Consider the following 23592-nt stretch of genomic DNA (forward strand, 5'->3'; position numbering starts at 1 on the left):
CCCCCGCACACCCCGCCCCCACCCCGCACACAACCCCGGCACACACAACCCGCGCACACCCCACCAGGTGTGAGCGCGGAGTAGCTGCGCAGGGGGCGCGGCACTCAGTCCGCCTGATGCCGTGAGTCCGCTCGCGGTTCGCACCGACGCTCCCGTGAGCGCCGCGGGCTGACTCAGGCCGTTCATTCGGTAAGTGAAAGCGCGGCTGAAGATTCCCAACCCGCCTTCCAAGACTCCCTTGGCCAACACCCCTTGGTTTACAACCAGTTACGCATGAAATTCTGTGGTTTGCAGCAGCGGGGAGGAGGCTGTGAGGGGCCACCGTCCCTGGCTTAGGTCTGGTGTGGAGGGTGGGAGGACGGGGGTCAGGCAGGCACGCGCCCCCCTGCACCCGCGGCGCACCTGCCGGGGGGGTGGGGGGGGGCTGGCGCCCGGGGGGGGGCTGGCGCCCAGGCGAGCGGACCAGCCGCGCGGCGCTGCTGGAGGTGTGGGGCAGGCGGGTGACGCCCTCAGCCCGAGACGTGGGGGGGAGCACGCAGGGGAAGCGGCCATGGAAAGTGGCTTCTCGATGAAGAAGCGAATCACCAGAAATCCCTCGGGACCCTGACACAATCACCACAGACGTGCCTATAATTCGGACCCCACAACCACCAGCAGCACCCCCCACCCCACAGCGAAAGCTCGCAGCAGTCGAGTTGGGGCGTGTCAGCGGCACCGCCCGTGTGGCATCCACGGGGCTCCTCTTCACGTGGGGCGCATGTGGCCGTCAGAGTGCGTCCCTCAGGGGACAGCACAGGGCGCTGTGGCCAGGCCGCCCTCCCCGCGTGGGACTCGCGAGCCGCCCCCCGCCCCATCTCACCACTGCATTGCGCTCCACTCTGGCCCGGATCTGGTCGACTTTGCCTTCTATCACCCGGGGAAATATTGAAGAATCTGCTCCTTTGCAGAACAGATAGATTTCTCCTATAAAGTGAGGGAAACAAAGATATTTAATCATACTAGAGGGAACACTAGATTATTCTTCACATTGTGCTTTTATGAAGAAACAGAAACAGGAACACCAGCGCTGAGACCGTCATAGGGATTTCCTGAGACCTGTTACCACGTGCAGTCAGGAGAAAGTTAAATCGTCCTTCCCGTGGCCTCAAAGCTCACGGGGAGTTGAGGACCAGGAAGAAGCCCAGCGTCACCACTGCTGGGTGGCCCCCGGGGGGGCGGTAAGCACACGGGGGCGTGGCCGGCCTACACGCAGCCCCACGCAGAGATGCTGCAGCTGGGTGTCCATCCTTTGCACTAACAAGACCCACGGGACGCCTGTTGTGCAATGTCCCCCACACCTCAAGTCATATCCTGACGGCTTCGCACGAGCTTGTGTGGCAGACACATGCTTCCCCCCGAGATAAAACAATTCTCTCTTCCAGGTAAGCAGGGAACTCCAGCCAAGACCAAGAGGCGAGAACAAGACAGAAGACACCAGCTCTGGTCAAGAGGCCCCCGCTCCTGGAGGCTCCTCTCCCAGCCACGAATCTCTGGGCCCGGAAAGTCATGTGGCACTTCACCGGGCCGGCTTTGTGTGTGCACGGCTGCTGGACGAGTGGGACAAGGGACGAGTGTGCCTGGACAAGGGCGCCTGAACTCCGCGGCGGCGTCCGGAGCCCCACTGACCCCAGAAGGGACTCACTCCTGCGGCACACAGCGCGACATCCAAAACAGCACAACTGATGCTCACAAATGTCCTGAGACTAAACCAAGGCTCAGGTCAACCTACGGCCAGAAAGGATGGCGTCTAGTGATGTCCAGGCCGCCAGCACATGGGGCTGGGCTGGGGCCCCGCAGGGCAGGGCGCCCAATCCCTGCAGGCCCGCCAACTGTGTGGGTTTGTGGCCCGGATTCTGGTCACGAGCCGTGAAGACTGGAGGCTGGGCTGGCCCCACAACCAGCCTGGGGCAGAGCCCACTCCTGACTCCAGATCTCTCTTCTTCAGATGTGGTTTTACAGCCAGAAGGGCAGTCGAGACGACTTCATGAAAAATCATGAGGATTTACGGTAATGGCTTGTCACTGTCTCAACCTGTCACTCCCTCACACACGCTCCAGGTGGGACGTGTTCGGCCCTGGGACTTGGTTACGGACAGCCTCTGACATAAAAATATCCGGAGTGTGAATCAAACTTCACTCTGCAAAAGACAAGAGCCGCTCTGTGGATCTTTGGAGGTTGCTCTTCCAGTTCTGTCAAGAGGCCAGTCAGCAGAGGAACGCCCGCACGGGCGCCACCCGCCACCCAGTGAGCTGTGGCCACAGGGCCTTGTGGTCTCCTGTACCCACCAGGCTGGAAACCAGAGCAATTAGCCTCATCTCCAGGGGTGCATTACCACTTGAAGAACAACCTGTTTAATTAATTATTCAAACTTCTCTTGAAATTAATTGGTGCCGTGGCTGGTTCAGATGCCACGTGGTCTGTCCCGGTAAGCCTGCAGCGCTGCAGGGGAACCCCTGGGAACGGGCAGACGCCTCCCCACGGAAGGGGCCCTGGACCGGCCTGACTGCCATGGACATGATTCCTAACGTGACCGCGCTCCTTCTGCAGCCCCACGAAGCCCTTCTGCGGGAAGGTGGCGGTCACTTCCCAGGGTTCCGCCCTGTGGGCGCCCAGCCCCACAGAAAGCACAGAGGGGGCGGGAGTTGGTGAGTAACGGTGGCGCGGTCACGCCTCCGGCTCGTGAACCGTCTCCCAGACGTGACCCAGCTGCAAGGCGGCGCATCCATCCCCACAGGGAATGCCACGTGGCGAAGGGCCAGTGAGGTCAAGTTCCAATTCGATGACCTTCTTCCGGGGCCCTGAGTGGCTTCAACCCTGGGGAGGGAGCGTGGACTGCGCGGTGGAGCCGCCCGCCCCCACACGCCCGAGCACAGCTGGGTGTGTTCTTCAACATTCTGGGTGACTGTTTCCCACGACCTGCTGACCGAGTGGCAGAACATCTCCAGTGTTACAGGCAGCGTTTACGCTGTTATGTCCCGAGACACTCGGTGCAGGTCTCACTGGCTGGGCCACGCCAGTCTGCCACGCTGATGACAGGCTCAGGGGTGAGGGGACCACACAGGGAGAGCACCCAGAGCGGCCATGTGCCTTCCCCAGGCTTGTTGTGCAGCACCCCGGAAAGTGACTCACAGGGTTCTGCCGAAAGATGCACCCCCAACCTCACATCGTCCTCTGCGGCCTGAGGAGGAAGACAAGCCGTTGCCGGCCCCCCCAGAACCCCATCACAAGGCTCCTGCTTAAGGACATCGACCGCCTTTGCCTCCTGTTGTAACAAAGGACACTGGTGACACAAAATCCCCAGCGTGCCTTCAGTCACTACGTCAGGCTCAGTCTGTTTGGTTTCAGGATGGTGGCTGTATTTGGTTGCTTACCAGGCAACCTTCCAAAGACATAAACACAGCCTGGTGTTGCCTAAGAAACAAAAAGGAATAAGATCCCACATCTTTTGCTGAGAGGCCATTTTGAAATTGCGACCGCATTAAGTAAATTGAACTGAGCGGTATTGATTCGGTGCTCAGGAGCAGCGCAGGAGTGCCCGCACGCTGAGAACAGTCTAGCTTCTGTATCCAGGATGCTTATGGTCTGGCCAGGTCAGAAGACAGACGAACAGCTCACCTGATTGACGCAGCCAGAAGGCTCCCTACCAGGTGGCTGCTGAGCTACCCTCGGAAAAGTGCAAACCAGCAAGAGGCCCTCCAGGTGGAACCGTCCCAACAGGTAGAGGGCCTCCAGATGGAAAAGTCCTTCCAGGTGGAAATGCCCCACCAGGTAGAGGGCCTCCAGGTGGAAAAGTCCCTCCAGGTAGAGGGCCTCCAGGTGGAAAAGTCCCTCCAGGTAGAGGACCTCCGGGTGGAAAAGTCCTTCCAGGCAGAGGGCCTCCAGGTAGAAAAATCCCACCAAGTAGAGAGCTCCAGGTAGAAACATGCACATTTGGGGTTGGCCTGGGGTGGAAAGCTGGGAAGGCAGCTCAGGGCATCAGTGCTAGGCACCGGAGAAGTCTGCCTGACACAGCAGGTGCCTCAGGGCACCGGCAGGATCTTTAGGATGGACGTGGCGGCAGGAGACTGGAAGGCTGCGGGTGGGTGACATTAGGCTGCTGTGTGTGGCGGCTGCAGGGAGGGAGGGGAGACCCTGCAGGACCTGCCAGTCAAGCGGGACCCACAGGGGCTGCACCTGCGCCAGGTGCGATGCTGAGGAGCCCTGTGACCTGTGGTGGGCTCACCTCGTTTTTTTTACAGAGAACGAATGGTTAGATTCTAAAGCTCCTATAGAATGCAAGCATGAGAATACAACCACCACAACATATAATTCAAAAAATCAAAGGAAAAAGACATTCCTACCTGTAGCAGATTTTACAATCACACTCATTCTCCTTCTTACTGAGTCAAAACTCAAAATTTCCAGCAATTCAAACCTGAAAAAGAGATCAAAAATTGCTTTTATTACCTATCTGGCTCTTGAAGTCCTGGAGCTGGGGAAGCACAGCACTTCCCGGGGCAGAGCGTCTGGGGTGTCCTGTGCCCTGTCCTCATGCCCGCCCCGTCGGGATGCACGGGGCAGGGACTGTGCTCCTGGCGGCTGGGAGGAGGGGGAGGCTGAGGCCAGGTTCCCGCGGGCTCAACCCCGGCCCAAGGTGCCCTGGGAGTCTGTCCACCACACCACCTGCACATTCACGTCCCTGAGTTCTGAACACGGACTCACAGGCCTATCAGAGCTGGCAATCCTGGCAATACACCAGCGTCCTTGAAGTTCATAAAAATCATTTAAGCGAAGAAAACCGATACGCAGGCGGCTCGCACGGTCATTATCAAAGACCATGATTTCTGCTGGCATTTGGAGTACTGACGGTAGTTCAGCCACCCCGACAGACGCCCCCAGAAACTCCTCGGGGTCCAGAGACCCCAGCTGCGGCTCAGGGGGGCGGTGAGCCTCACGGTGCCAGCCGGCTTGCAAGCTGGAGGGGGGCCCGTGCCCCGCTGGGCAGCACCCCGAGGGTGTCCTCCCCTCCGCGGGAGCCCACCTGTCGCCTCGGGTGGAGCCCGGAGCCCGACAGCAGGCGGGGCTCTGCCCTCCGCAGGTGGTCGCGCAGCTCCCGGAGCCGCCAGCGCCCCAGGGACAGCGCCACCGCGCTGACCCAGGACCGGCAGCCAGTTCCAGTCGGGGCTCGCCACCCCTGCCGACGCAGGATCCACGTTTCTTAAGGAAACGTTAAAATCCAGGGGTTTTTGCGGCCACAACCACCAAGCCTGACGTTCTCTGTCACCTGTCTTTGCCTGTACCCGTTATCGCAAGTTTATTTAGAAAGGAGAGCCGGAGCTCCGAGCCAAGACTCAAGATATGCCCTCCGTCTCTGGGACCAGCCGTCTCTGACGGACACGGTCACGACACTGAACACGTGTGGTTCCTGGAGACAGACGGGAGCCATGAGCATCAGAGCGGCTCGGACTGACTGCAGGGCGTCTGGAGACTGGGGAGTGCGGCATCGTGGGGCCACTCAGCACAGACACCCCAGACGCTGCAGGGACGCCCAGAGCCTCATCTGGGACGGCTCTGAGCGAGCGCTCCCGGGGGTGCCACACCGCCCAGCCTGCGGGCGACGCTCCGGGGCCGTCACAGAGGAAGGGGAGGAAGGCATGGGAGCGGGACAGGGGCCTGGGGTTTCCCCACGAAGACCACGGTGAGCAAGAGTCTTTCCACCTGGCATAAACGTGCAGTGCGCTCACCTTTCCACGTCGTTCTCCCTATTTAAGATCTCCATGTAGTTGTCCTTCAGCCGCAGGTACGTGAAGCCAAGTCTGCAAAGAGGAGGGCAAGTCGGAGCTCAATTTCTAGTTCTGATGCTCCTCCTTCAGACATTTAAGTCTGGGGAAAGCTTTCTTGTCAAGAAAAATAACTGTGGTAAAACAGAGCTTGCGAGCTGAATTACATACTAAGGAGATTAAAATAGTGATTTATTCACCGGCTCAAGAAACTCTCCCAGAGTGAACAGAATTTCTGACCTATCCCGCCCTCGGACTGGTAAGCGTCAGCGGGTTCCAGAAGGACAAGGGCGGGTCTGTGGACTGGCCCCTGTAGGGACCCCTTCTTGCTTACTGAGCAGTGGGGCTCTTAGCCAGGGTTGCCGTGTCACAATTACAAGGACCCTGAGAGACTGTCAAGTCTCCAGGACAACCCTCTCATTGTACTGATCCGGGAACCATGATCCAGCGCCAGCAGCCAGTCAAAAAACGTCCGCAGAGCGTGGACCACGTAACCCCCGCTCCTCCACCAGCACACCCGGTGTTGTGGTGCGGAGACAAGGGCGTGGCTCCTGGACGCCAGGAGCTCAGAGATGGGGAGGTGGATGCGTCATCCCCACACAGCTGTGGCCACGATGATGCAAGGGGGCCGTGGGACCGTGGGGACAGGGTGTCCACTCGCCCCAGCTCGAGCTGACAGGCTTCCTGGAGGTGAGTCTACCGTGGCTGGCAGGCACAGCCCGTCCTAAATTCTGATATGTGGTGCACTTCTGAGCGCTCGTTAGGACTGACAAAGACGACTTGCCGTAAAGTGCATCTAAGATTGTCTGCATCTTTAACAGAATTGAGGAGAACCGCCCATTTAAGACCGCGATAAAGAGAATCCACAGCCAGGCATTTACTCCAGACAGACATAAGCAATGCGCCTGAACAAGAATTTAGAACAGTCCTAAGAATGCTGGGCTTGAAAAAAGCATAGAGGACACGGAGAAACCCTGTCTGCAGAGATAAAAGACCTAAAAACTAGTCAGGCCGAAATAAAAAATGCTGTAACTGAGAAGCAGAAGCGACTGTACGTAATCACAGCGAGAGTGAGGAAGCAGAAGACGGAACAGGTGATACAGAAGACGGAATTCTGGAAAATGACGAAGCTGAAAAGACAGCGACGGAGTCCGGCAGCGGTAACGGCTGCTTCTCACGCCGGCAGCAGGCTGTGAGAAGCGGGAGGGACCCTCACCCGCCAGCACGGAGGTGGAGGACATGGGGCATGAAGCCTCCACCTGCCCGCCCACCCTGCAGCAAGGTCCCGGCACAGGGTGTGAGCGGGAGGGACCCTCACCCGCCAGCACGGAGGTGGAGGACACGGGGCATGAAGCCTCCACCTGCCCGCCCACCCTGCAGCAAGGTCCCGGCACAGGGTGTGAGCGGGAGGGACCCTCACCCGCCAGCACGGAGGTGGAGGACACGGGGCATGAAGCCTCCACCTGCCTGCCCACCCTGCAGCCAGGGTCCCGGCACAGGGCCACCCCGGGACGCTCCAGGGCCAGCCCACAGTCAGGGGAGACCATGTCGGCATGGCCCCTGCGAGCCACACCCACCCAGGGACCTACCTCTGGACACCCTCGACAAGGGCCACCTCGTCAGGAGAAGACGAGATGTACACACAGGATTTCCCCGAGTCTGGCGACTTCCTCGGGCCATCCGCGTCATCGTCATCCTTCACCTGGATGGTGTGGCACAGACACAGGGCCCGGAAAAACAGCTCTTCTCGCTCCTACACAAGCACGGCACAAAGCCCCCCAGATCTATGCCATATCAGCCTCAAGTACACAGAAAATACGCAGAAGACAGGGAACAATGAAACAGCACATGCCGCCGTGGGCCTCAGGAGCCATGAATTAGGCTCGGGTCCGGTGCTCACGGGGAGGAGTGGAAGCGTGGCTTCTCTTCATTCTCCAGCACTTCTCAGCAGGGGAGGTGAGGACACCGGCTCAAGGTCAGAGGAGGTGAACTCGGCATCCGGGAGCCTGGATGCCCTGCGGGGGCCCTGACCACCTTCCCAGGGGCGCTGGGGTGTGGCCGAGGCCCACGTGGGCCACAGACCACGGGCCCTCCCTCTGAGACTCTGCCCTGAAAGAGCAGTTTCCACATGGAAACCGTCTGAGGCAGACGTGGCAGGGGATACGGTGGTGCCTCGGTCCCTAGGGGATATCACGGCACCACCTGCCAAGGCGAGCTGCCCTGCGTCCCCAGGGGACCCTGCACAGGGCTCTGTGGTCACCAAGGTTTTAGGAATGATCTTCTCACTGACCATGTGACCATGGTGAGGGGTCACAGCACCTCCCGGAGATGCTGAGGTCTGGAGTCACAGGGCTTGGGCGTGTGTGCACGTGTGCCTGTGTGTACATGCGCGTGCATGCGAGCACATGGGCATGTGTCTATGTGTGCATGTGTGTACATACAATGCACATGTGAGCATATGGGACATGCATCTGTGTGTGCACACATATGAGGGTGTGTGTGCGTGCGCATACATGCTTGTGAGCATGACGAGCATTCGTGTACATGTTAGTGTGTGCACATGCGTGAGGATGTGTGCACATGGGATGGGCCTGTGTGCATGTGTGTATACATGCAATACACAGAGGAGTGGGGGCACGCCTGGGTGTGTGTGTGCACATGGGCGCACGTGTCCCTGTGTGTGCATACACATGTGCATACGTGCTTGAGCCAGAGTGTGCACACGCGTGTGAGCACAGACAATGGTGTGCACAGCCACTTTGCTCTCAGCCCACCACATGCCCTGACTTCCACACAGCCGTGACCGTGGACTCACGGGCAGGAAATGGTGGCGTGCCATGGTTCCCGACGCGGGTCGCCAGGGGATCCAGGGACATGGGGTGGCGCCGGTCTGCCTTGTGCTCAGGGACCTGGGGACAGCGTGGCGGTGATGGCCCCCAGGGAACACACATGCGGGGGTGCGTGGCCACCTACCCTGGCGCCAGCGCCCGGGGAGGAGTCGATCATGTCGATGCCAAAGGTGCCGGGGAGCACCTGCCCGTTGCACACGGCATGTGGCACGTACACGTGGCCCTCGATGCAGCACTCCTTGAACTCCATGTTGTTCTCCGTGAGCGTACCGGTTTTGTCCGTGAAGATGTACTCGACCTGCGGACACACAGTGCCGCTGCGTGGGGCTGGCCAGGGCTGCATGACCTTCTCAGAGAAGGAGCCACCCGCCGAATCAGAGCCCAGCGCAGCCTCGCTTCCTAACATCAACGTTCCCCACGGGAAGGGGCCTCTCCGGGCGGGCCCCCCACACCGCCGGGGCAGGCAGAACTGCACGTGGGCCGGCTCCCCAGCCTCCTCCAGCGTCTGCCAGGGCTGAGCGGTCCCGATCCAGACGCGTAGGAGGTGTAGGCGAGAGCTTCGTGCTCCCCAGAAAACGACGGTTTCCCTGTTGTCTCTCAGTCTACGGATAGAAGCACTGCGTGGAGCTGGTCTGCCGCTTCTCGGAAAGAGAGACTCGGGGCGGGGGGAGTCTTGAATCCTCTCTAACGAGAAAATCAAGGATACAGGGAGGATAAACCTGAACTTACTCTGCAAGGTCTGGGAGGTCAAAGCTCACAGTACCGTTTAGGACACAAGAATCAGAACAAAAGGGCAAAACAGATTTCAGACCGAAAACCATACCCAGTGTTAAGCTCTGCACTGGGCCCAATTCCAGTTATGTGTGCATCAGGAGTAACAGTGGAATTCTGGACGATGGAACAGCGGGAGGATGTCCCCACCAGCTGAAACCTGCCCGCTGCCCCCAACACGCGCCCTGGCGCACGCACAGGAGGCAGAGTGTAAGGGTCAAAGTGCAGGAGCGCAGGAAGCAGAAGAGACACACCGGCCAAGTGTTTCATGGTCTGCCTTCTTCACTTAGTCTCAGCAAGATGTTCTCTTTTGTCTTAATCCCTCTGCAGAAAATGCCTTTTCCCTGTGTGCCTGGTTCTACAAGTAAGCTCTGAGGACACAGCAGACGACCTGCAGTCCAAACGCTTGCTCAAAACACCACTGAGCCTCTCCCATGCTCTGGACAATTAGGAGCAGGGAGCCCGCGTGTGACAGGTCCCCGGCATGGTAGCTCTGTTGTTTGAAGTAACTGCCACCTGACTTTTTTCAGAGTGAGGATCAACAATAATAACGAACATCTCGGGAGGCCCCATCTTCTATTTTTTTTTTTTTTAAGATTTTATTTGAGAGAGAGAGAGAGAGCACGAGTGCACGAGTGGGGGAGGGTCAGAGGGAGAGGGAGAAGCAGACTCCGCACTGAGCAGGGAGCCCGACACAGGGCTCGATCCCAGGACCCCGAGATCATGACCTGAGCCGAAGGCAGATGCTTCACTGACTGAGCCACCCAGGCGCCCTGGAGGCCCGTCTTCTGAAACAACTTTCCACAAACCTCCAGAACGCTGGTGTTACAAGATAATTTGAGTCAAATTCACTGTACTAACCACTGCTCCACACTTTTCTTGTTACAGAAAGATGCTTTCCTCTAAGAATTTCTCAGGAAGACACAGCATGAGCTGTGTACTGTTGCCAAGGATGTGAAATATGCAGACGTAAAGCTATTCTAGTGCCGGGTGACCGAGTCGGGGTTCCTGTGCGGCTGTCTGGGAGCAGACGATAGCCCGCAGAGCGGCACGTGCCGGAGGGGCGCCCTGAAACCCGTGCTCATCAGTAAGCAAGTTCTCTCTCGGTAACAAGTACCCGTGACCCAAGGGGGTAAAGGCAGGGGTTCCCCAGCTGAGTCTGAGCGTCTGTTTACAGACTGACTCTCTGGGGTGGATTTCAGCTGCTAAAATGGCCCTGTTTGTGGGGTGCCTGGCTGGCGCAGGCAGTTAAGCATCCAATTCTTGATTTCACCTCAGGTCATGATCTCAAGGTCATGAGGTCGAGCCCCACGTCAGGCTCTATGCTCAGTGAGGCGTCTGCTGGAGGTTCTCTCCCTCTGCCCCTCCACCCCCCGTGTGCGCACGTTCTCTCCCTCAAATAAATAAAATCTTTAAAATGGCCCTGTTTGCAAAACTACTCCCCCAAATTTCTTACTTTTTTTTTTTTTTATTTAATAAATGAGTGAACTACTGTTTACCAAACGCTCTTCAGGAAAGGGTCAGGGCCAGAGCGGCAGCCTTTCCAGAGCTGGTGTCCCAGGGAAGCAGCACACCACAGCTCTGAGGCCCCACTCAGCACAGGACTGTGGTGGGGCAGGTATACGGAATCACGCCCATTTTACAGATTAAGACGCTCAGGTGCACAGAGCTTGGCCACCACTGTCAGCAAACAGCAGGGCTGCAATGAGGTGTCTGAAGTCTGCGATACACCAAGCCACTGGAATGCTGAGGTCTCACTTTGCTCATCTTCAAATCAAGGAAAACTGCTCACTCTGAGTTCAGAGAAGGAAATCTGGCCTAAGAGCTGAGTGCAATGCTTGTAAAGTAAGGACTCACCAAATTTACAGCATTAAAACCCAGAATGAGCACCACTTACCAAGGCCATGGGTGAGCTTGTAACAATCAGCTAACGCAGCTGATTCTGCATAAATCGTATACAGAAAAGCACTATCAATTGTCATATAAATAAAGTATAAAAAACGAACGTGCTGTTGTGTTTCATGAGTTGTGAGATGCATCCCTAGGAATGAATGAAAGTGGAAAACTTTTTCATTGGACCATCCGGATAATGTGCCCCCATGACAGGGATCATTTAGAATCCACATGCCTGGGAACAGAACACAGGGACGCGATCATCTGCAAATCTGGGAAGAGGATGCCGCAGGTACTGACCTGTCCTAATTCTTCATTTAAATCCGAGGTGTTGACCAGAGGCCCTTCTCCTGTGTCCTCGTCAAACATTTCTTCATCCCAGGTGATGAAATATGAGCCCAGGAACTTCTGCATCTCCACCGTGACGTACATGGACACGGGGATGATGTAGTTGAAGAGGACCATGAAGGCCAAGAAGTCCGTGAACGCCCTGAGGAACTGAGAGAGCACTGCGTGATTTCCCGCACCCCCTTGCCAGCATCTCAGAGTTCTGCTCGGATTGCACTGGTGGCCATTTATAAATACAGGCACTCTCTAAAGACAGGACACTGTGCTGGGTTCTAGAAGCGTTCATGCTGCACCCCTCATGAATTTACTGTGGGAGCCAATCCCTTTCCAGACCGTACAAGCAAATACCCAAATAAGACAGCAGCAACCAGGGTAAGGAGGCAATGGATACACCTTCCAAATCTCTATTACGAAGATGTCATCAGTCAAGACTTCACATTCTCCTGCCACATTTTCCTAACAACAGCCCACAGGGTGTCTCTGATCACTGCAAAGGGGGGCACGTTCCGTACCAGGTTCCTCTGTCTTTCTGACTCAGTTTTCTGATTATACCACGGCTCATCCCGGAACGGTTCGCTCTGCCACACGTACTTCAGGACGGTGTTTATCAGCGCTTTACTGATCAGAATGCAGAGGTACACAATGAGGAACACGTTCATGGATCTAAAACACAAGACAGAAACGATACTTAGTGATTGCTTGCTGAAGAACCTTTCTCACCCGTCAAGACAAACGTACCGTGAAGACACAGAGCAACGTGTTTTAAAGGAGCCCCCCACCATCTGCTGGCACAGTAAGAACGAGAACAGAAGCTCCATGTATCTGAGTTCCTCCCATGACCACAGGCGTGTGCTTCTAGGAGCCACAGGGAAAGTTTTAAAAACGGGAGAGCGGTGCACGCAGCCACACTGCTGACCACGTGGTCTGGGAGTCAATGACTTAGGACATCCAGAAGTCAAGTCTTCTGCCATGAAGTGTCAGCCAGGGAGTGCCAAATTTAGAGATTACCACCAGGGAAGGAGGGAGGGAAATGCCCTCTGAACTGGAAAATTACTGAATCCCTGGCCAATGTCTTAGCGGATCTTGTGAAGAAGGCCTGATTTTCCAGTATCTATTTCTGAAACCTATTCATCAGTGTAGACATCTAGAAACAAATCATTCTTGCTTATTGAGAGCCAAATCTCCATTTTCACATCTGGTACAGCTGTCAACGGACAGAGAGACCCATGATCGCGCTGAGAGCAACTTCCTGAGAGCAGGCAGAAGTGACCCTCACAGTCTTCCCAAAGATCCCCAAGCCAAGTCCCGCATAGCTCTGTATTAAGTAACTTATAACCACTTCAAGTCAGGGATACACATGAACAAAAGGCAAGTAAGACAAAATTCTGGGCCACGTTTTCTCACAAATTCAACTCTATACTTGGTTTATCATAGTACAGATTTTACCGTTTTGTGAAAAGAACACTGTTTTCTCTGTTCATGCTTTCCTCAGGAAACAACCCAAAGCTAAAAGTGGCCCAATTTTGACGTTTTCATGAATCGGCGAGAGGAGTTGTCAGGACTTTAGCCGTCCACACGAGGGAGCCTGCAGACGTGGGCCGAAGGTGTGTGGTCACTTGTGTCCCCGCAGAACAAGACTGTCTATCTAACACCCAGTGTGACCAGCTCCCTAGAGACCACGACGGAATTACTAATGGAGCCAGAAGGAAAATGCTTTCACGTCTATAGGGGCTCATGATGGTTTTAGGTTATGGAGCTTTACGCACTTCAAAGGGGTCCCGAGACTCACTTTTCTACAGCAGATCGTTTCTGGGATTTCGACTGATAATTTAATGCCATCTTGGTTTCCATGCCTGTGTAAATAGCAACACCTGTAAAGCAGAAAAGTCAATGTTAGAACAATCACACAGGCAGATCTCGCCTTCACATACGAAGTCACACACAGCAACAGTAAAACTGAATTGTGGACAAATCATACTTTAAATTTCATTAGGCAAACTAGCTGTTCATAAAAAGAGTCCCACAACAGGATTCTTCAGACTAAAGAAATACTTTTTTTTTTCCTGCATGGAGATTAATCTCTTTTTCTTGAAGATTAGATTTTACTATATTGGGTTTTCTGAAACAGGGCACACATGCATACTTTTAAGTTGTCTCAATTAAAAGACAAAAATAACCCACAGAGACGGGAGATACTACCAGAGAAATGCAGCCTTTAAAAGAAATCTCCTGCGGAACTGTGTTGTGTGAGTTCTCTCATGGACATAAATTTATGTTTCTGAATCAGAAACCGCAGACACTCAATACGCAAGCAACCCTCAGACACCACTGCCTCGTGGGTGGTGGTGATCCGCCAGGACGGGTTTTCTTAGGCTGATGACCCCTGCCACAGGGCCCAGCTCAGAGCATGGCGAGACGCGTTCACGGCAGCACGACGGACTTTAACTGCTCAATGCACCCTTAATTTTAGAAGCTGTTAGGGCGCCTGGGTGGCTCAGTTGGTTGGGCGACTGCCTTCGGCTCGGGTCATGATCCTGGAGTCCCTGGATCGAGTCCCGCATCGGGCTCCCTGCTCGGCAGGGAGTCTGCTTCTCCCTCTGACCCTCTCTCTCTCTCTCTCTCATTCTCTCTCTCAAATAAATAAATAAAAAAATCTTAAAAAAAAAAAATTTTAGAAGCTGTTAGTAATGATTCACTGAGACACTGACCAAAGATCTTCTCGGTGTTCTTCAGTGTGGCTCCTCTGAGAAGCAAGTTCTCCGACCCCAGGGGCCTGCAAAGATAGGAGGAGCAGAGTAGGGCAAGGGGGCGACAGAAGCAGGTACTCGAGGGTGGGAAACCAAGGCCTGTGCCTAACAGACTTGGTTTCAAGAAGCGATCATTTAAACATGGAGTAGCTTATATTTGGATTACGAAAGTTAGCCTGGCTCCGTGTGAGAGTGTGGCCTCTGCCCTGGGAGGTAAGACCTGCTGTGCGGAAGGACCCAGCGGGTGGCTCTTCGAGGTGCCCGCTCTCTGGCGGGGCCTTGTCAGGAATGCGGGCTCCCAGCCCACCCAGACCAACTGAAGGGCCCCGAATTTCTGAGAAGGTGGTGTCTGTGACTCAAGAGGATTCAGCTGTTCCCAGCACATCCTCAGGGAGACTCCACGAGTCTTGCGAGATCCGGTCTTACTTTCAAACATGGGAACACCGTGTGCATTCATCCACACGGCAGTCAAATGCACAAGGACCCTCTGCATGCAGGTGGCCTCTAAATCTGGAAGCTCCCTTGCACCTGCTACTTCGGGGAAGCAACAACCAAGGAAGTTTAAGATCACTCATGAAGAACAAGCAGGCCCTAAGCATTCAAGACTCAACAGTGAGCAACAGACCACGTCTCTGCCTTTCGGGGTTCGTGTTCTTGGGACTCCCCTGTTGGTGGATTCCTCATTGCTTCTCATTTCCCAAGAGTAGAAGAGAGTAAGAAGCAGAATGCAACTCTGCAATGTTGCTGCTACCAGCATTCTACGGATTCCGTTTGCAGGTGAAGGGACCCCGTGCGCTTGACTTTTCAGTGCACGAAATGTCCCATCACCACAGTAAGTGCAGAGCCTACTGAACGCCACAGACTTAGGCGTGCTCCGTCTAGTCAGCTGTCGCAGCTCGGGGCCAGATCCGGCTGAGGATGAGGGCGGGAGGCTGCTGCCCCAGGGGACACCTGATCCGGCGCATCTGCCCAGGGCAGCTCCACGGTCTCGGCCCTCCCTAAGTGCCACAGACGCTCTGGGGCTGCCCACTCACTGTCGGTCCTCTCACAGGGACTGCAGCCTCTGCAAGCTTACAATGCCCATTGAACATGCTTATGAAAACAAATGGCCCTTTTTAAAAGTGTCTTTGAGGGCGCCTGGGTGGCTCAGTTGGTTGGGCGACTGCCTTCGGCTCAGGTCATGGTCCCGGAGTCCCGGGATTGAGTCCCGCATTGGGCTCCCTGCTCGGCAGGGAGTCTCCTTCTCCCTCTGACCCTCCCCCCTATCATGCTCTCTCTCTCATTCTCTCTCTCAAATAAATAAATAAAATCTTTAAAATAAATAAATAAATAAATAAATAAATAAATAAATAAATAAATAAAAGTGTCTTTGGGAGGTCAAAAAATAATTTATTTTAAAAAGTACTTTGCGGGGCACCCAGGTGGCTCAGTCGTTAAGCGTCTGCCTTCGGCTCAGGTCATGATCCCAGGGTCCTGGGATCGAGTCCCACATCGGGCTCCCTGCTTGGCAAGAAGCCTGCTTCTCCCTCTCCTACTCCCCCTGCTTGTGTTCCTGCTCTCGCTATTTCTCTCTCTGTCAAATAAATAAATAAAATCTTTAAAAAATAAATAAATAAATAAAATTAAAAAAAATAAAAAGTACTTTGCTTCTAGTTTGGACAGGAGGACAAAGAAGTACCACTGTGAACGGATGAAGACTGCGATATATAATTCATCACCGTTCACATCACAAATTTATGAATACCTGTAATACCCAAATATTAAAAGCCTGCTGAATAGTGTGAGTACTTAAAGAGCAAAAAAGAATTAGTATCAACATGTGAAATATATTAGTTATGACCTTCCCAAGCTACTCAGCATTAAACTTTGTCTGAACGTGAAGCAGGAAAAGCCGACAGCGTTTATTTCTTCTGCTTCGTCCCAGCGGCACTCTGAGTAAATCCAAATCTACTTCATCTTCCAGCAGTACTTCTCACAAGACACAGAAATGCAGGTTGTTTCTGCACAGAAACTAGGAACATCCTGTAGACTAGCATCTGTTTCGGGAAGACCACAGCCGTGCCTCCACGACCTCTCAGAAGCACCGTGAACATGCTGATGGAGCTTGGTCATGATCCATGAAGCGCACAAACCATTTCCATGAAACACACAATTTCAAGAGGGGCCCTAGGGTCTTACATTTATTACCATCTATTTCCTATTGAGATTATTTCTACTTCTAGGCAACCGTTTTCCTTGACACACAAGGTAACACCAGGACTTTCCACCGCTTAAGTGGAAAGAAAAATGATTTCTCCAACACAGGAGAGGCAGGGGTTACAGAAAACGTCAGCTCCAAATCCTACTCCAAGTCAACTTCCTACCCTGTCCGTCTCGATCACCTCGACAGCAAAGACCCACCAGACCCGGACACTATGTCCAGACGACGCACGCCCTGGGGACGTGGCGAACCGGTGACGGATGAGAGCGGACCACACGCGTCCAGCACTGGCTGGCTCTGGGGCGCTGCCACCTCGTGGGTGCGGGTCCCTGTCACAACCTGTGGGTGTGATGGATCCCAGACCGCTATGATGAAGCAGGAGAGCACACCCACCTGCCACCTACACGGTCCCTAGATGAGACACATCCCCTTAAATCTAGACAGAATCTAGAACGAAAACAGTGTCCCAGGGATGATCTCGAGGAGACGATACATTCCAGTAAGATGGCCTCAAGTCAGAAACGGCCCAGCTTCGTGGCAGAACCTCATCCATAAAGGCTGAAGGGCACTTCTCGGGGCAGCGGCTCACTGTCAGATGGGCTCCTAACACTGCTTCCGATGAGCGCCATCAGCTTGTTGGCACCAACAGCTATGCTCATAAGAGAAACCAAAGAAGACAGCAGGACCTGGACCTTTGCTAAAGCAGAACTCTACTTCCCAAACCCAACGGAGCAGCAACAAGGAAAGCCTCTGATCGGAAACAGAATTCCCTGTAATCTGACAGCACGGATGACAAGAGTGCCGCTGTCTCACCTCACCACGGGGTCGTTCTGATCGTTGTAGACGTTGATGCGGCCGACGAACCTGGCAACGAGAAGTCAGATCAGTGCCACGCAGCTGGGGCGGGAGGGGGGCCGGCCACGTGCCGTCCGCACCCGTCTCCAGCTTCCAGGGCGGGAGCCCGCTCCGCTCCAGGGCTGCGTTCCTGCTCAAAAGCTCATTGGCTTCCTCCCCGTTTCTTCTTTTACTTTCTGTCCTCATTCGCCCATGACTCCAAGGATTTTCCTTAAAATTGGTTCCTCAAATTACAGAAAATCACTTTTTCTTCAATAAACTTAGTTCCGTTAAGCCAGTCCAAATATTTGCACAAATAGCTACACATTTTAATGTTGCTGAACTATGAGAATATTAAGTGAACTGTTTTATTTCTGGCTCGGTCTCAATTTTTAAGCAGCGACGTACATGCTTTCCAGACGGGCGGGGTGGAGAGCAGACAGCAGCTGGGGCAGGGGGAGCGGCGGCGACAGGAACGCCGCCCAGACTTACTTGTACAGGTCGGGCTGGGGCTGCTCACACTCAATCGTGGCGTGCAAGCCGTCTATATCTTCTTCAGTATGAAACCCCTTCGTGTCCTGAACGGCATAGTGGGTCTGCGGATCGACAAGAACGGTGAATTCACAACCCAACAAGGGACGCGCAGCTGACAGCCGGCGCCTGCCGTGCCTGTAACTAAGCCCGAGTCCGGAGCCTCGGTGCCGTGTCAGAGAGAACTATGAACACGGAAGTCACGTACCAGGAAACGCAGACTAGGGTGTGGGGATGTGAACAAGTGACAGAAGCACAAGGCTCCACCGGCCCGCTCACCCACTGCCCTCAAGCCCTGGGAGAGCTTCTTCAAAACGGGACACCTGCATCTGTCCCTGTGACGGCTACCCGTCAGGAAACAAGTCTAGGGGTCAGTGTTCCTCTTCCTCACATGCTGCCTACGTGTGCACAGGGCCGTCCCCAGCATCGCGAACTGCTCGGGCCTGGCGTGCTCCCCGCACGGCCCCGCACTCGGCATCCACCGACGGCCCCGCAAACCTGAGCGCGCCTCAGACCCTGGCGGGCTCGCGGGACACCGACTGCCCAGCCGCCCCCGGCTTCCGATGCAGTGGGTCTGGGGGGCCCGAGAACGGCATTTCTAACATGACCCAGGCAGTGTGGATGCACCGGCCCGGACAGCATCACCAACGGGAACAGGTGGGCTGGGAGCCCGAGCGCGAGGGCCTGTGGAGATAGCGCGTCTCTGAATGTCCGCTCATCTTCCCGGCAGTCAGGTGCTGGGCGGGAAAGGGCGCCACAGGTCAAAACAGGCGGGACGTAAGGCACAGCAGCAGTGGCTTTTAGAACACGCTGGGGCCCCTACTGCACACGTGGGACATCAGGAAATTTTCTAAGTACATCCTACAAGAGCCCCTGCAAGACAGGTCTGTCCCCATTTAAGGACGTGAAAACTGCAAAGGTTAAAAATGCCTGCCCAGGGGCGCCTGGGTGGCTCAGTCGTTAAGCGTCTGCCTTCGGCTCAGGTCATGATCCCAGGGTCCTGGGATCGAGCCCCGCATCGGGCTCCCCACTCAGCAGGGAGTCTGCTTCTCCCTCTCCTACCCCCCCTGCTTGTGTTCCCTCTCTCGCTGTGTCTCTGTCAAATAAATAAAATCTTAAAAAAAAAAAAAAATGCCTGCCCAAGGTCACACGGGCCGTGACCGTGACCAGTGCAGGAGCCCTGGTGTCTTTTACGGGAGGAGCTCAGTAACTCCAGCGCCCAGCCCTGGTCAGATGTGCAGATGTGACGTCAGAGAGCACACAGGACGCTGAGCACAACTGCACGAGAGGTGCTAGCCATGCTGGGGCATCCCTCCCGCGGGACGGGCACGAGGGGCCACCCGGTGCCAACAGCCGGGGTCCACGTGGCTCACCGGGTGTCAGGGACATGGGAACGTGATCCCCACACTCAGACACCTGACACCACAGTCACCTGGCTCTCCCGGGGGCTTCCACCCCCCACAAACACCATCGATTGTGCCAGAATATTAGCCCTCTCGGGACGCCTACATAGGAAAGGTGCCCCAAAAGTCCCACAGGGTTTATACAATGATATGAATTATCCATAAAAGAAAGAAAATATCTCTTTCCCACCATAGAAATCCCACCATTAATTGCCATTGACCAATGCCTCAGACATGGTTGGGTCCACTGAGCCACGCTCACTAATTTCTTAAACTCCTCGGAAGCTCCCATTGTTTTAAAAATAATGAAATCTTTAAATAGTGGTATGTTCTATTCTTTTGCGATTGTTAAAGTTTCGTAGCACCAACTGGCAGTACAGAATTCCATACTGAGTATAAGAACTTAATTCTAAGTTCAGAAAATCCTTATTAAGATATTTGAATGAGGGCGCCTGGGTGGCTCAAATGGTTAAGCGTCTGCCTTCGGCTCAGGTCATGATCCCAGCGTCCTGGGATCGAGTCCCGCATCGGGCTCTCTGCTCCTTGGGAGCCTGCTTCTCCCTCTGCCTCTCTCTCTCTCTGTCTCTCATGAATAAATAAATAAAATCTTTAAAAAAAAAAAAAGATATTTGAACGAGAGGACACTCATTAAAGTGATAGTCCTCAAAAATCTAGACTCCCATGTGACTTTTCACATAATTCCATCCAGTGAAGACACTAATTTTGACCAGTAAAATGAAAATTTTCCAAATTCCCACAATCTACTCCTTGCATCCTGGTCCCTCCACTCAGTGACACAGCTAAGAACTAACATGAAGTCACTTCTGTTAACCCGAGTGGTTGGTGGCTATGGACCCTGAGGGGGAACAGGCAACGGTGGGACGTGGGGAGAATCAAAGTGAGGAGCCGTGTGGCCGGCCCAGCTCCCCCGGTTTCTCCGTAACCCCCGGGAACACTGGGTTTGCAACCACGGTGCCCCGCGCGTGGCCCCAAATGAAAGGCACGGTACTTTGTGACTGGATTCTCCATCTAAGCTGGCGGTGGTCACGTGGCAGGTCCCATCCCCGCGGCTGCTGGAGAGGAAGATCAAGTCACAGGGGAAGGTCTCGTCCTCCTTGACCATGACGATGTCCCCGACCTGCAGGACAGACAGACAGCCTCGGTGTGGCAGCCCCTGTGGTGCAGGGGCCTTGGTGTCTGCAGGCAGAGGTATGGATGGGAAGGCACTCTAGGGAAGGACTGTGTGCCGGGATTCTGCCCAACCTGTGGAAAGACCATGTGAGGGTCTCGATGGACCAACTTTAGACCCACGAAGCATCAAAGCGTATTACGATGGAATATTCTGCAGCGAAAACAAAGACAAACTCCCATAACCCGATTATCCTTGACTGAGCCCAAGCCGGACAAGTTCAAGTGTTTGTTAATGAGTCTGAGTGGGAATTATTCCTGCAGGAAGGTGTCGATCTAGAAAATTCAACTGGTGGGAGTGAACAGCTGTGATGGGTGGGTGGGGGGAGGGGTTCCTGATGCACAGGAGGGGATGGGACTCAGAGGAACGGGCTGAATGGAGGACCAGTCCCCAAATGCAGCCTATGTGATTCCATTTACGCTGTGACAGTCTTGAGATAACGTGATCTTAGCGACGGACCACTGGAGACTCTTCTCGAATGGCCTTGGGCACCTCCGCCGGCCTGGCCCTGTCTCACACTGTCCGTGCAGAGCCCTCTCGGCTCCAACTGGCCGGCTACAGAACAGACATTTCCCATAGGAGATCAAGGCATTAAAAATGCAATTTTCTGCTGGTTGATGCTATTTAGGTCTGTTTATTAAAAGTATAGAAGGCTTTGCCAAGGAAATATGGTCATTAAGGGGAAGTACGTGAAGGGCTTAGGGTCTGAATTAGTCTGTTAATATGTGCACAGGGCCCCACCAGCATTCCGTTCCAGAGCCCGTGACGGCCAAGAAATCATCACCAGTCCAGGTAAAGTGAGGGGAGCTCAGTCAGAAGTCCTAAAACACCTGGTCAGGAAAACTTATAAAATAAAGAAGATGCAGGAGCACCTGGCTGGCTCAGTTGGTGGAGCATGAGACCCTTGATCTCAGGGTTGTGAGTTCAAGCCCCATGTTAGGCATAGAGATTACTTTAAAAAAAAACTTAAAAAAACAAAAACAAAAACAAAGAAAATGTTGCTTAAAATCTTAAAAATACATACAATAGTGTGTATGATACATGTTGGACTAGGTTCACAAAGATGGCCATGTGCTGGTGACATGTGAGCAGGCCTTCAGGTGGGTTTTGGTTGGGTGGAGTAGGGGGGATGGGGTGGAGAGGGAGGGGAAGTGCGGGTAGGGAGAGGGGATGGGCATGGGGTGGGGGATGGGCACGGGGTGCGGGGATCAGGGGCTTCAGAGATGATACGCAGCCGGGCATGAGGAGGAGGCAGGAGGGCCCAGCCGGGCTCCATCCCTGGGCTCACAGCTGACACTCCCCAGGGACAAGCCTTGGCGTCCACACCGCCAGCTGCTGCACACGCAGATGCTTCCCACTGGCTAGTGCAGGTGTGAAAACCAGCCATATGAGTGACATAATCAAACGTTTAAGCAGATACCGATGCATCAGTTACACTCACAGCTCACTGCAACCGGGAATGAAAACACAACCTTCAGTGAGCTTTCCGTTCCTCATCTCAGAGTTTCCGTTCTAGGACAAGTTTTCCAACAGCGTCCTAGAGCTTCCTCTGTCCTGACTGGCTGGAACAATCTCCTAAAGTTCAGGCAACCCTGATGGGGTCTGCGGAATTAAACTGCTCTAAAAAAGAAAGCTTATTACAACTTAAAATGAGTAAAATTAAAGTTAAGGAAACAGTGGTAGGTGCTTAGCTTTAGCGAGAAGGGTTTGGGGATGTGGTCGGGACTGTACCCAGTAAAGAAGCAATTCCAGGCACAGGTTTGGCTAAATTAAAACCCTGCTCATTGCTGCTTTTTGGCTTTTAACTGTTCCCGGTTTTGGCTGAAGAAATGCGCCAGTGTTGCTTACCCTCAGCTTTCGGCTCTGCTTCCGCACCAGCTTGCCGTGCTGGATGAAATGCACAGGGCACTGGTTCATGGCGTTGTCTGCCTTATGGCGAAGCCAGTCCTCATAGCCCTAAAGGGGAGAGAAGATGCCCATGTGGTGGAGCCGAAGTCCGCTGAGAGCCCTCAGCCCTGAGCCAGCCGCTCTGGACCCGGCTGGATGGGCCGTGACCATGGGTACCCACTTCTTCACGGCCCCTGGCACCTTCAGAGGCTTCTGGACATTCTCCTGTGGGACACATGTCTACTGTCTGTGCTCGACCACTGGGATGGCCACGCCTAGCTGCTCACTGTCAGCGCCCTGGCCGAGGCCTCACTCAGGCAGGAGGACCAGGGTGGGGGGGTCTCCCGTTCTCCTTCCTGCAGGCCCAGGCGTGAGCCTCACCTGGTTCCCTGACCCAGTGAGTGTGTCACAGGCCCCACAGCACATGTGTGCAAATGTGTGTGGGGGGGCTCAGAGGAGAAGGGTCTGAGCTGGCCCCCCAGCGGATGCTCAGCGCTTGCCCGGAAAGGAGTAGGTGACACCACGGTAAACGGCATGAGGGGGCAGGATCGGACGTGGGTGGGGACAGGGGCCAGGGCCAGGCTGGCCTGGAAGGTTGAAGACAGTGTGGGGCATGCAGAAAGCCAGGCAGGGTGGGCAGCCTGGGAGGCTGTGCCCAACTCACTGAAGTCGCTGGAGATTTGAACAGAGGGGGTCAGATGCGTTTGGCGCCCAGGGGGGACGAGGCACATCTGGGGTTAGCAGATGCCAGGCTCCCCAAAGGGGCTTCCTGAGCTGCAAGGAAGGGAATCGGATCCCCTGTATGTGTTGGCTGGGGTCACCAGGGAACAGGGCTGAGGAGGGGAGGGCTGAGGGCATCTGAGTTGTCCAGGGTAGGAGCCAGAGTGTGGAGGTGTCCTGAGGTCGGGGAAGGTGAGGAGGAGAGAGATAGGGGGCAGGTGGAGCGGTGGGAAGCCAGGGGCTCACTCATTTCAATCACTGCACCTTCCCCCGCAATCCCCCCCCTCCACAACAAATGTGCTGCCCATTGCCTCACTGAAGAACAACCTGTCCCTAGTTTTTCTTCCCCAAAGAGGCGGGCAATGAACATCCCAGGACGCATCGCCGGGCCTCTGTGGTCTATTCTGAGATGCATATAATAC

The 23592-nt window shown here is 54.7% G+C and overlaps 1 protein-coding gene across 1 annotated transcript in view; it reads right to left on the reverse strand.

The window, feature by feature from the left end:
• The window catches only part of ATP11A (ATPase phospholipid transporting 11A), a 63762-nt gene that overhangs the window by 29087 nt on the left and 11083 nt on the right, over positions 1-23592 (reverse strand). Inside the window, exons 5-17 of the mRNA XM_044913327.1 lie at positions 22412-22519; positions 20384-20512; positions 17933-18036; positions 17420-17470; positions 14368-14432; positions 13449-13530; positions 12172-12322; positions 11612-11809; positions 8772-8945; positions 7388-7551; positions 5763-5834; positions 4380-4453; positions 860-963 (exon numbers count right to left, since the gene is read on the reverse strand). Of these exons, the coding sequence (XP_044769262.1) occupies positions 860-963; positions 4380-4453; positions 5763-5834; positions 7388-7551; positions 8772-8945; positions 11612-11809; positions 12172-12322; positions 13449-13530; positions 14368-14432; positions 17420-17470; positions 17933-18036; positions 20384-20512; positions 22412-22519 (1476 nt within the window). The remainder of the gene's footprint in view (positions 1-859; positions 964-4379; positions 4454-5762; positions 5835-7387; positions 7552-8771; positions 8946-11611; positions 11810-12171; positions 12323-13448; positions 13531-14367; positions 14433-17419; positions 17471-17932; positions 18037-20383; positions 20513-22411; positions 22520-23592) is intronic.

This window comes from Neomonachus schauinslandi, chromosome 3 (assembly GCF_002201575.2).
Source record: "Neomonachus schauinslandi chromosome 3, ASM220157v2, whole genome shotgun sequence".
NCBI lineage: Eukaryota > Metazoa > Chordata > Mammalia > Carnivora > Phocidae > Neomonachus > Neomonachus schauinslandi.